Source organism: Podarcis vaucheri, assembly GCF_965113315.1.
Source record: "Podarcis vaucheri genome assembly, chromosome: 2".
Taxonomy (NCBI): Eukaryota; Metazoa; Chordata; class Lepidosauria; order Squamata; family Lacertidae; genus Podarcis; species Podarcis vaucheri.
In genome coordinates, this window is record NC_138760.1 from 66,714,707 (window position 1) to 66,728,430 (window position 13,724).

The window sequence follows — 13,724 nt, forward strand, 5'->3', positions numbered from 1 at the left end:
TCCTGAATGCAGCTAGCAAAGGGCTCCTTCCCGCCTGATGTTAAGTGGGACACAGCAGTCAAGAGCGGTTCCAGTCTCTGCCTTGTGCCTTCTTATTGTTGTTACCGATGCAGCTAATGAAAGCAGCTACAGTGGGTGAACTATAAAGTTGGTTTTCAGACAAAAGGAAGAGATATTCAGATCAGGCAAAGCATTTCACCACTAAACCTCAGGTCAGGCAAACTTTCAATCAAGGAGACAAATCCTACAAGTTACCAATTTGATTCTACACAGCAGGATTTACAAGAGCAAGTCTGGTTTAAAAGACTGTTGTGCAGAGTTAATCAGGCAAGCAGCAGGAGTGGGAGCCAGAAATCTATGCTGGAACTAGGTTACATTTTAAAATAGACAATGATTTAGATGCTCTCAGGATCCCCTGGAAAGCATGCCAGGGGGCGGGAGGGGGGAATTTGGAAGGGGAAGGCAAGCGAAGGTGGATGCGCAGTGACATTGAAACCATGTTCTAGTTCAAGGCCTTGAAAACAAGATAAACACCAGCAACACCTCATTATATTGACACAGAGCAAACCACAAGGCAAATCCCAGCCCAGAGAAAATCACTGTCCACCCAGCAAACCAGGTATTAGTCAGCCTCAGCTGCAGCGGAAGCAAAGTGTCTCTTTTGGAAAGTAGATATTTCTTTCTGTGGCAACTGCTGGTCTTCCCTGAGCGTTAAGTGCTATGGGGTGAGTGAAAAAGCTTTGTGTGTTCCAGAAAAGGCTACGTGTGGGTGCTAAAGGTAGACTGGAACCAGGCAAGGAGATAGGCGGTAGCCGAGTCTTACTGTGGGTACTAAATGTTGTCTCTTAAGAATAAGCAAACATTAAGTATGATATCACAAATGATTATCTTCTGACTGCCTTGCATCCAGTTGCAAGAATTACTTCATCACCCAACTATTTGATGTGTTTTTATTGGAGAGCATTTTGCATCAAAGCAATGCAAACCAACCTATCTCTCTCCAGTGCCAGGAACTCTCTTGTTTGGGGCAGCATCTAACAGCATGCCAGAGGGAGGAGTTCTGTGGCTTGTAATAGCTTTTAGGAACCACAAATTGTATCCCCTCCAGCCAACACCCAGAATTCCTTAACATCTCCACAAGTGATTCCATCCTTTACAGAATTCAGTTTTTAATTTAAAAGAGACTCAATATACCTTAAAAAGACCCACTGCAGAATCCCTGCATAATTTCAGTATCATTTCGTTAAAAGGCACATCTGCATAAGTTAGAAGGAGACAATTTCAACTAATTTGGGGTTAACTTACTGCATCTTTCTCTGGGTTGCAGACTTTTACCCAGAGGATATGATCCAGGAGCCAGTCTATGGGCTTGTCCTTATAGAACATGAGTATGAATTCCACAATAAGACTGAGATCCAAAGACTTGAACATCTTCCCTGGAAGTGTGGACAAGAGAGAAAAATTAGAAATGCATGTTGGATCAGAGAAACAACCCTTTCCTTGCCCTGGAGTATTCTCTACAGATGCGAACTTCTTTTTAAAAAGGCATTCAGCCTGCTGACGCTGAGCCAATTAGCAGAATCTAATACTGGCACACTGCTAACTCCTTACATATGGCCATGCTCTTACAGACAACTCTTGACCAAGACTTTAGGCCAACTTCTATGTTTTCAGGGGCCAGTCTATTCTCCAAACAGTGGTCTGCGGGCCAGAAGTACATTTTGCTCCCTTACAGGAGGTCAGACACTGTAAATAAAGTTAATGCCTCATATCAGTGAGGGCTTTATAAGAGTGGACTGTATTTGCTCCGGCACAGCCTAAAATCAATATGTGCTATTCTAGGGAGAAATGTAGTATCGAAGCAGTGGTGGCTAACTAGTGGCCCTGCAGATGTTGCTGAACTATGACATCCATTATCCCTGATGACTGGCCACGCTCACTGCCTGGGGCTGGAGATGTAGCTCAGCAACATCTGTAGGGCCAGAGGTCAGTCAGCCAGCCATCCCTGCATTTGAAGAGTGCAGCAGGTCTGTCTTCTACAACTTTTGGAAACATTTATTTTTCCTTACAAATGAACCTAACGAACACACACCTTATGCTTTAATGGCCTGCCAATGAGATCCTGCTTGGGGTACCATTTGTTGTTTCAAGATAAGCACCCACTCAGAGCAGGGCCTTCTCACTTGCTGCATCAGTAGAGTGACAAGCCCTCTCCCTGGCCCAGGTGATATTGGAAAGCGGTACAGAAACACTGCAAACGAATGAATGAGGAGGAAACTTCTTAACCCAACCTTGATTAAATTGTAGAGAACCAGTGTAGCATACCAGCTGGAGTGTTGAAGTAGAACCTGGGTTTCAAATACCTACTCAGCCATGAAGCCAAGTGACCTTGGGCCACTTACTCTCACAGTCCAACCAACTTCACAGAGTTGTTGTGAGGAAAAAAATGGGAAAGACAACTATATAAGCCACCTTGAGCTTATTGAAGGAAAGCTAGACTACTAATGCTAGCTATTTATTTATTTAATTTATTTATTTATTTATTATTTTTTATTGGTCCATGAGCCATTTCTGCTCTGCTCCTTAAATGGAATGGAGGTTTGAAGCAACCTTTCCTGTTAGGCTTCATTCAAGGCCACCTCTCCAGTTCCTGATTCAGTTGCATTCAGTGCCCCCATATCCCTTCCAATATTGTTGCCGCCCAAATAGGAGTGGTATGAAAGACTGGTTTTCCCCCAACCTGTAATCAGTGAAGGATCTCTGCTGTTTTAACATCATAGTAGTGGTAGTAATAAATTTATATGCCGCCCATCTGACTTGGTTGCCCCAGCCACTCTGGGTGGCTTTCAACAAATTAAAACACAGTAAGACATCAAACATTAAAAACTTCCCTGTACAGCAGTGTTCCCCAACCTTGGGCCTCCAGCTGTTTTTGGACTACAACTCCCATCATCCCTCGCTAGCAAGACCAGGGTCAAGGATGATGGGAATTGTAGTCCAAAAACAGCTGGAGGCCCAAGGTTGGGGAACAGTGCTGTACAGGGCTGCTTAACACCTCTCTCTTTCCACTTCCACAAGACAAGCATGCACACGAACCAGCTGCTCCTCCCAGCTAGTAACTAGAGCCTCTTAAGACGCTTGGCCTGTTTAACAAGCCACATCAATAAAACATTTGTGTCACACAAAAAAGCAAAGTGAAACTAGAGATGGCTGGCTTTGCTGTATGTTCTTTGTGTTCTGCGTTGAGTTTGGAGGAAGCCAGAGTGCAACTGTCACAACTTTTGTGTTCCATTTGTGCCAAAAGAAGCACAACTGAGAACATGGCTGGTGCTTTCCTTTCTCCTGCAGGCAGAGTTAGGCACAGCACTGAAGCAGATGCCGCTGGGAGAGGTTTCTCCTCTAAGCAAAATGCACCTGAAGGTGCTGCTGGTGCTATGTTGAAGGGAGCCTTACCAATAAACCCAAGCTGCGAGAACTCCAGGATCATCCATTCCTCTGATGGCTGCTGCAGAGCAAAGTTCTTCATTGTGCTGAGATAGTTTGGCTTGGCTACAATATCATCTTCCAGCTACGAAACAAACAGTGGGAGATGCCAGTACTCGTGACAGATCATGCACTCTGCTGAAGAAAAACTCTACCCTACAACATGTCCAACAAGCAAAAATGGGAGGAAGAAAGATCTCCCCAGGGACAGGGTTTTAATAAGGAAGACAAAACCTTCCAGCAGTTTCCTGTTTTTGTTAAACGAACTAAAATAATGAATAATACTCAATCAGTAATGGTCAATTAGCTCCAGGCATGCCAGCATTATACAAGAAAAGGCCTATTCCCATAATCAAACACGGATATTGTTTTTCTAGCCATTGGAAGCAGGCAAACATTAGAAATAGACCCTGCTGTCAAAAGTCATGTTACATAATAAGGTACCAGCAGCAATATGTTGATTCCACAGTTAGGCTACCAAGTCAAGACCACATAATGTCAAAGCTGAAATGCTTAAAAAACAACAACAACCACCCCCCCCAAACGTCCCATTCTACTACTCCAGCTAACTCAGAATATAGGAACATATGAAGCTATCTTATACCGAGTCAGACCATTGATCCTTCTGGCTCAATGCTGTCAACACAGACCGGCAGCCAGGAGCCTGTCCCTGCCAGGAACTGAATCTAGGACCTTCTGCATTCAAAGCAAATGCTTTGCCCCTTAACTATGGCTCTCCCTCAAACCTTGTGAAGGTTAAAGTGATTATTTCCCCATCTAAATCTTAGCAAAATTCATTTGGCCAACTGCTATTAGAACACCAAGGTCTTACCCAAGAAAGAGACAGAGTTAAAAGTAACAGTTTTAATGAAACACATAACAGCCAGATCAAAATAATGAGCAACATGGTCTATTGTATGTACCCTCCTCCCCCCTTCTAAAACACAGGCTTCCCACACATACTTTTGAGTTTTGATCAAGGACCCAGACAAAATGTTCCTTGCTGGGAGCAAGAGAATCTATACTTTAGCCAATGTTTAACTTACCTGGACATAATAGATGCCTTTGGACTGTGCATACATCATTAGAAAGCAATAATCTAGGTTCTGTTTAGTCCTCCACCTATAAAATAGAGAAAGGCTATAATGGCACACAAGGCAGAAAGTTGTTCCATTGCTGGCAGGCAGCAGGTGCTTTCAATGGAGAAAAACACAAGTTCAGCAGGGAATTCAGAATCTGGTACACTCTCATTCTGAGACCATAATGAGTTCCAGATCTATTCTGAGTACATAGCTATCATTCTAGCTTGGACTCTAGGTGATTTTAGGACCAAACGACATCTGTTGTTATTCATGGGATTAGCAACGTGTAGTTTTAAAAATCTAAAAGTCCAGATTGTAACTGCAGCATGGGGGGGGGGAGTAAGAGATTTAACCCTTTGTCCCTGCCACAGTCCTTACTTTCGTGGGGAAGGGCCATAGCTCATTGACAGAGCACCTGTTTTACATGCAAAAAGCTCCAGGTGAAATCCCTGGAGCCAGGCAGGGCTTGGAATGTCCTTGGTCTGAATTCCCAGAGAGCTGCTGCCGCTCAGTGTAAGCAATATAGACCAACAGCAGTCTTGACTCTGCATAAGGCAGCTTTCTATCCAGCCCCCTTCTGGCTGCTATTTGCATTAAGAATTTTTTCCCCTGCGGGTGCCAGTGGGAGTTTCCTTTCTGATGCAAATTGCCATGGGAGGGGCCAACATCTGGATCAGAACTGCAGTGGGAGCAAAGGGTTGTGTCCCCCCCACCCTTTGCTGTGGGGGCTGCTTATGTTAAATTAAAAGAGCTGTCACATGATTAGCACTTGTGTGAATAATGGCACTAGCTCTAAGGCACACATTCCGTTGGAGTCACAAGAAAAGAGAAACAGCGCTGTTCACAATTTGAGCAGCTTGCTCAGGCAAATACATTTTGGAAAGGAAATACAGGCCATTCAACAGCCAACAACCTCTACTTTCTCCCTTTAAATGCCTGTTTCTCCTCTTACAAAGCCATGGTGGTGGGGGGCGGGGCAGAGGAACACAGAGTGCCAGCAGGTATCCAGTCAGCAGGCTCTCTCTTACCTGACCCTTTCCTTGGGGTCGCCAAAGGATTCCCGGAGGCGAGAGAAGTCTGGGTAGAAGTGTGGAGAAGGGGAAATAACTTCTAGAAGGCCAGAATGTATTTCATTGGGGAACCTGAGAAGGAACAACAACAACAACAACAAAAAGGTAAGGAAGAAGCTGTCACTTTCTGCAAAGAGGAGAATGCAACCCAACACTAGCGATTAATAGCCTGAAAATCATGGCACACCACAGGGCAGGACGACATTAAAAGCTCTGGGGAAGAAAACCTCCACAGGAGCTACTGTGCTTTCAGGTCCTATTTTAAAACAGAAGAAACAGCAGCAGGGGGAATTGTTGCCATTTTGAAAAGCTCTCCCCCTGCCTTGGATTTCTCAAATACCTCACAGCAGCTTGTGGAAGGTGAAGTTAGATTTTCCTACCACACTTGTGCCCCATTCTTACATGAACATTACTTTTGAATGCTGCTCAGTATGAGGGCTTGTCTGCCTGCTTGTTTGTTTATTGTGATTTTTTACGTATTACATGCTAAATGTCCTGATTGTTACAAAAGGCAACTGGGTACTAGCTCCTCCCCCTAGTTCATGGATGTGGGGCCTGTAGCCCTCTTGATGTTGTTGGGACTCCCAACTGCCCTCACCCCTGACCACGAGCCATGTGTGTCTGTATGATGCAGAGTGTTGGAGTAGGACCTGGCTGAGAGTGTTTGTAACTGTTTTTAGAACGTTTTAAAACTGCATTTAGTTTTTATTTCTAATGTGTTATTATTACTGTGTCTGCTGGCTGGGCTCCTTCAGGAGGAAGGGCAGGATGTAAATAGGATGTAAATAAAATAAATAATTTCTTAAATGTGTGTCCTTTCCTTTCTCCCAAAGGAGCCCAAGGCAGTTTAGACTAGACAGGTTCCCAATTCATTTTATTTCTGATGTTATCTGTGTTATATATGTTATCTGTGTTATATGAATCTTCATTAAGTCAATATTTAATTATTAAATTTGTTAGTCATTTCCCCAGGGAGGCCAAAGCAACATACAATATTCTGTTACAAAGATTACATCACTGCATTTTGTCTCTCTGTTCTTTAGAAAAGTCAAATACTTTGATGTTTTTCCTGTCATGGCAGAGCTACTGCATTATTATTATTATTATTATTATTATTATTATTATTATTACTTCTACTACTACTACTATTCCAAGGGTCAATTAATGACTCGTTCGCTTTTCACTTTGTTTAAATGTCTTTTCATAGGGTTACATCAATATACCAGTACACATTCAAATTCCAAAAAGCATCTGTGTTTTTGACAGCCCTTAAATAATACATGTTTTGACAGTGTTTGCCTGTAGATAATCAGTCTCAGCATGTGCCCTGTAGTAAGTCTTTTTCTTAATCAAGTGATTGCAAGGCGACAGGAACCAGCAGTGGGATTAAGGAATAAAAAAGTAGCCTTTCTGTCTACGCACTGCCTCATTGTGGGGTGTGGGGTGGGTGTGTGGCTATTTCCTGTTGACAACTTTGTGTTCCTTTCAATTAATCATCTTTCTGCAATATTTGAACAGTGGCTTCTAATTGGGAAAGCTGTTCTCTTGATACAGGAGCAATTGCTTTTCCTCTAAGCCATCTAAACTAAAGATGGCATTTGCCACCACTGTGTTTCCCCTCCCCACATAGAATCATAGAGTTGGAATAGACCACAAGGGCCATCGAGTCCAACCCCCTGCCAAGCAGGAAACACCACCAGAGCACTCCTGACATATGCTTGTCAAGCCTCTGCTTAAAGACCTCCAAAGTAGGAGACTCCACCACACTACTTGGCAGCAATTTCCACTGTCAAACAGCTCTTACTGTCAGGAAGTTCTTCCTAATGTTTAGGTGGAATCTTCTTTCTTGTAGTTTGGATCCATTGCTCCGTGTCCGCTTCTCTGGAGCAGCAGAAAACAACCTTTCTCCCTCCTCTATGTGACATCCTTTTATATATTTGAACATGGCTATCATATCACCCCTTAACCTCCTCTTATCCAGGCTAAACATGCCCAGCTCCCTTAGCCGTTCCTCATAAGGCATCGTTTCCAGGCCTTTGACCATTTTGGTTGCCCTCCTCTGGACACGTTCCAGTTTGTCAGTGTCCTTCTTGAACTGTGGTGCCCAGAACTGGACACAGTACTCCAGGTGAGGTCTGACCAGAGCAGAATACAGTGGCACTATTACTTCCCTTGATCTAGATGCTATACTCCTATTGATGTAGCCCAGATCCTATTGATGCAGCCCATGATTCTTCCTGTTCAGTTTAAGGGAGCTAAAACAAGCCATTTGTGTGGATGCAGCATGTGCGTGCGTGCATGCATGTGTGTTCGGAAATCAAATTGCTAAACTGATAAAAGGGAAACATTTGAGGCATCTGATAGAGAACTGCTTTCCAAGACAATGTCCATCCATTTCATCGGGGTCCATTACACAATCAGCCCTATAATGACTTGATAATTGTGTGGTCTGGTCCACAGCCAAAAGGAGTTTGCCAGACTCCACATAAGCCACAGACTCTTCATCAGCACTGGAAACACAATGACTCCCACCTTAGCTATTACAAGAACCTTCTCTCATCACCTGTACAGCTCATGGAGCAAAACTTTAGTTAGTAGGTCACATCCTTTTTTCCAGGTCTTGATCTTATTAATAGGCAACATGCAGAATGCAGAAGCGGTAATGAAGTCAGGGACTCTTCCATTACCATTATCTTCTAAATCTTCTGTCCTCTGAGCACTGATGCTACTAATTCCTGCCCAGTGTCTTCTACAAGCTCACTAATCATTTTTAAAAAACAAACCCACCAGAGCCTCCCATCCAATTCCTTAATACCCCCAGAAAACGCCCTGAGCAACTTATTGATGAGAGAACCCTGACACTGCAAAAAGAAACCCACATAATGCTTTGAGATGGAAATTAACTATTAGGTTGACACAGAGCTCTGAAGAAATCAGATGCAGACCTGGTAGGAGCAGCAGGGAGACAGAATATAACCCTAATGAAGCAAAGGACATCATGGCAGGGATATTGATGTTGGAACTAAGCCTTATTTTGGTTTGAGGTCTGTGTTGCTGGCAAGCAGCCGCTTCTGCTGTGAACAGGCTGTAGAATGAAGATAACAAGAACTGTCTGCCCAGGACCACTGTAACTCTTAAGGCAGCAGTTAACTGACATGGAGCCCACAAGTAACGTAAATACTGGCCAAAGGCAGCATAGCACATGCTGCTGTTCCAAAATAATGACTCTCCTGATAATCTAAGAAACAAAGGGGAAATAAATGGATGGCATGACTGATGCAGACTCACAACTTGTTTTAACAGGGGAGGGGAAATTAAAGGTTAATCAGCATGCAAACTCAATGCATAGGCTTAGTAAAAAAAGAAAGACAAACCTTCCTCAGGAAGAAAACATAACATGCAAAAAAACCCCCAAAAATACTTTTGTTCTCATTTTTTAATTAAAGGTAAAAATTGGTATTTTTCCTAAGAAGAATGCAATAGTAGTAAAGAATGAAAGAATGCTGCTTACAGGCTTTTGATATTTTCTGCCACTCCTGTTGTATACTGTGGATCTGTCTGCAAAGGAAAATTGAAGAGCACAAGTCAATAAGAACAGGCAGATTTAAGAAGTTGTCAATATGCATATTCTGCACCTCAGAGATCATGCTTACTAGCCCTACTTATGCCAACACGCTTGTCCTGTTGCCAAGCGCTGCTAGTCTTGCCAAGGGCTGCCAGATACACTTTATTTTTAAATTTCCTACTTCAGAAGATGCAGTATGCGTTTACATTCTCAGCGGACTCCTAATAGCAAGATAAGGCAATTTGAAAAGTGAGATCTGGCAACAAAACAACATAATGAATGAATGAAAGGTCAGGATTTTATGCCCAAAATCAGAACCATCTTGGAAACAATGTTAAGGGAACAATAAAAGTGCATTTGGAGGGGAGGAGGGAAGAATCTAAGGATGCTCTCAGTTTCCCAAACAAGGAGTGGTTTCTGATCTAAGAAAACAGACAGCAAAATGAAGACAAGGTGCTTTATGTTCTTCGTAAATGGATGCAGCACGCATCTGCTCCAATAACTGCCTCAGAACTTGGCACCAGAAAATGGGAAGTACACATGTGCCTTCAGGAAATGCCACCTTGCCTTGCTCTGTAAGGCACTTCCTCATCAGACACCCAGTTTAGAGGAAGTCTGCCTGTTCCATTTCAGTTGTGCCTTAAAGCACCCCAACACCACTTTAGTAGCCATAGGTCCCCCCCCCAAAAAAATAATCCTAGATTGTCAAGAATGCTGGGAATGTTAGCTCTGTGAGTGTAGGGTGTGGATGTGACCGTAGTCTCTTGGTGAGCAACAGATCTTCAAATTTCCTCACACATTCAAAAGACATATATAATGATATTCTTCTTTCATTTGTGGAAGTGACTTGGTTTTAGCAGAGCCTCCTGCAGAAAACGGGGGCGGGGAGAGAGAAGAGGTGATGTTCACAGTTTAACCTCCCCCTGGCAGCCCCTAGTACCACTTTCCATGCTTTTCCAAAGGGTTCTCTAACTGTCCACAGAAGAACTGGGGGAGAAAAAGGGGGCTGCAGAGGCATGGGGAAGTCAGCAAAAATTGCACCCCCCTCTTATGCCCAAGGGAGCAGTTAGTGGAGTTCCACTCTGGGCAACCTGAAATCCAAGCTATTTCAAGTTCACTATCTCCTTAAAATTCTCACAAGATGCACACACACTGGCTAAAAGCTAAGACGGAGACATTAAAATGTCTTGTCTGCAGGCAAAGCATGCCAATCAAGCTCCTTAAAATTACTTGACATGCCATTTTTTCCATTGAATAATTTGTAAAAAAACAAAAAACAACATGTATCCAGGCAGTAAGAAAAGGACAGCATGAGTATCTTATCCAAAACAAGAAACAAAGGCACACAGAGGCTTTCCAGTGCATGCATGAAATGCAGGAGAGACTCAGACAGCCCTTGATACACTACAGATGAAGTGTAAAGGGGGAAAAATATGTGAAGCAGGCCCAACTTCCAGTCTCGGGGGGAAATTTGGGCAAGATGGTCTCAGTGGTCCCCTACTGGTGGCTGCCCTTCCCCCACCATGGACAACTTAGTAGCTTGAGGGTAGACTGCCTGCCCATGTCTGCAGCAGTCAGTGAGTTAAAGCATGCTGCACAGATCTGGCACGCCATTTAGTGTACAGTGGTGCCTCGCAAGACGAAAAGAATTCGTTCCACGAGTCTTTTCGTCTTGCAATGTTTTTCATCTTGTGAAGCACGGTCCGTCGCAACTGCGCCTCTTCAAGCGGCTTTTTAAAAAAAGCGCAAGAGGTTTTCGTCTTGCGAAGCAAGCCCATAGGGAAATTCGTCTAGTGAAGCAACGCAGAAACGGAAAACCCTTTCGTCTAGCGAGTTTTTCGTCTTGCGAGGCATTCGTCTTGCGGGGCACCACTGTATTTGCCCCTGCACTGTTCCTGTTGCCACATAGCTGAGCCACATAAGGTATGGTGGCAACAACATCAGCAGTGCCTCCTCCTGGGCTCCAGAGCTTCGCCATTTGCTGGAGTATATTCTGTACTGGGCCTGATGTGAAGCAGCCCTGAGTTCTCCTTTCTGCTAAGCAAAGTATCTCCCGTTTTAGAATAAGAAGCCATTTGCTCCTCAAGTGCAGCCATTTTCTTCTGCTTAATTGCAAAGTGGGAAGGAATTCCACATACAAAAATACCATCAATAAATGCTGAAAAAAGGAATCAGTAAAGGGGTCATTAAGGGCTGCTGTTCTCTTCGAAATAATTTGCTACTGAAGGCTATTTTTGCAGAAAGGATTTCTGGAAAGCAAGAAAAACTAATTTGTTTCAAGCTTGAGACAAATAATCCCAATGGGACTGCAACATGAAAAAAACACACACACACAAACCCTGAGACAAAAAGTGGCCACAGCGGATTAATGTGCAAAGGTCATCCTAACTCTCAAATCCAGAAGCTGGTTATGATGTGAGGCATTTAGTACAGCAAAATGCATAGGCATTTTTTTCAGTTAGGGTTCTTTTTGGGATCTCTAGCAGGGGGTGGCAGCAAATGCCCAGGATCCTGAAAGAACACCCTGAAGGCAGTTTTGTACCAGGCCCCTTTTTTAGAACAGCTGCCTAGCATTCTCCTGGAGCAAAGGTCAACAAGCCGAGTGCAATTTAAATTAAAGGGACATACACAAGTGCCTTTTTGGCAACAGCCATGCAGCCTTCTGCTAACATATTGACCCTCTACAGCTGAGTGCATCCAAGCATTGTTTCACACTGGAAACAGCCCGCTGGGCCCCATTGGCGGGATGTGCCCGATGATCCTTGTCGGACAGCAGCCTGAGGTTAGACTTATCTCCCTGTGCCAAAGGAGAAGTTGGCCCGCAGCCATGTGGAGAGAGACATCCTGCTGTTTCATGACTACATGCAGGCTCCTGGATCAGCATCAAGTCCCTGTCAGATGGACAATAAAGGGATACGGAGTTATCAAAGCTGGATTCGGAGGTGAGGTGATAACTTTACCTCCGCAATCATGACAACAATGACAGAGTCTTCCTTTTCCTGCTGGTTGAGCTCTGAGATCAGAGAGTTTAGGGTATCTGTAAGATAGGAATGCACCTCCCGCTTGACACTAGGGATCCCCATCACTATCGATACTGTAAATGAGCAGAACAAAAATATAGTTAAAGTTAGCTTGCTAAAAAAAACAACACAGTTTCTCACATCATACTTCACATCTCAAAGGAGCACAATTTCCTTTTCTACTTGTTTTTGGCAAAGTTCTACATATATTCTGGATAATGAAGGTGGCTTGTCAAGAAGGACATCAAGAGCTTCATGGCAGGTCAAGGGCAAGACAGCAGGAAGATGGGCATAGTGCAAATGCACCAGTGGGCCAAATATGGCAATCCTGCCACTATGTTTGCACCAAACCAACCTCCCAGCCACCTTGTCCCTCCCACTCCTGGTAAGCAACAGTGACCCACATTCCAGAAAGCTAGCAAAGCAGTTCTGCACCACCCAGTGGCTGCTTCTGCTGGAGAATGAACTAATACCCTCAAACGAAATGTAGATGGATGTGTAGCAGTGGCCACCATGGCTGTCCTGGGATTGTAAGCTGGCAGAGAGTCCTCGTACACCATATTGCTTTTGACTGAGGAAGCAGAATCTGCCCTACATTGCTAGAACAAGACTTGGGGGGGGGGATCAAAAGTAGAGATTTAACTTAAGTACTTTACCTTCTGGAGGATTGGGTTTGTTCTAACAAAGGCTTAGCCAGATCCCCCAAAGACACTCTATACCAGGGACCCCACAATCTTTTTAGGCCAGTGGGCACACTTGCAAATCTAAGAAACTGTTGTGGGTACCATAAAATACCCATTTCATAGAAGAAAACCTGGCGATGCACATACATAAACGTCAAAACAACAACAACATAAAGGCAGGCATTCCCCTCCTTCCAAAAGAAAGGTAACTCCTGATCAAATAACCTCATCCTAAAATAAAACAACTAAATTAAAAACATTTTGAAAATTGAAGGGGCTTTGCAGACACCAGCAGGGGTACCTGAAGGTGCAGTGTGGGGATCCCTCCTTTATGCAGTAAAGCATTGTCTCTTAAAATAATATAGCACAGGCAATATACCCCTGAGACAGTTTCTGAATGGAAGGTACACAGCACTCGTGCTCAGCCTGGGCAGGTCATCTTGCCCATCTGTGCCACAAAGTGGTGTATAATGAGATAAGTGCAGAAGGAACAGTTCACATAACTGAAAGGAGAGACTCTAGCAAAGCAAACTGCCTGCCAGACCATTTCCAGGAGCTTCCTTCTGTCTCTGCTGCCTTGTGCACAGAAACAGAAAGAGAAGAACGGGAAGTTCATGTCCATACATGCCCTTGGCAGGCATAGGGAAGCTATTTTCCATGGAAGCACCATCTCAACTGTATCAGAAGCTGGCCACACAACCGGCTGGCTTCTCAAAAATGGCCACCACAGGAAGTTATGGCAGCAGCCGTAACATATAAATCTTATGCATCCTTAGCTTGTCATTTGATAATTCCGTTAGGTCTGGGACAGGGTAGGCATG

General features: G+C 43.9%; 1 protein-coding gene across 1 annotated transcript in view; it reads right to left on the reverse strand.

Annotated features, from left to right (window-relative positions):
* MGAT4B (alpha-1,3-mannosyl-glycoprotein 4-beta-N-acetylglucosaminyltransferase B) overlaps nucleotides 1-13,724 on the reverse strand; it is a 78,586-nt gene that overhangs the window by 18,022 nt on the left and 46,840 nt on the right. Inside the window, exons 4-9 of the mRNA XM_082211792.1 lie at nucleotides 12,161-12,294; nucleotides 9,147-9,193; nucleotides 5,594-5,707; nucleotides 4,530-4,605; nucleotides 3,454-3,568; nucleotides 1,306-1,436 (exon numbers count right to left, since the gene is read on the reverse strand). Of these exons, the coding sequence (XP_082067918.1) occupies nucleotides 1,306-1,436; nucleotides 3,454-3,568; nucleotides 4,530-4,605; nucleotides 5,594-5,707; nucleotides 9,147-9,193; nucleotides 12,161-12,294 (617 nt within the window). The remainder of the gene's footprint in view (nucleotides 1-1,305; nucleotides 1,437-3,453; nucleotides 3,569-4,529; nucleotides 4,606-5,593; nucleotides 5,708-9,146; nucleotides 9,194-12,160; nucleotides 12,295-13,724) is intronic.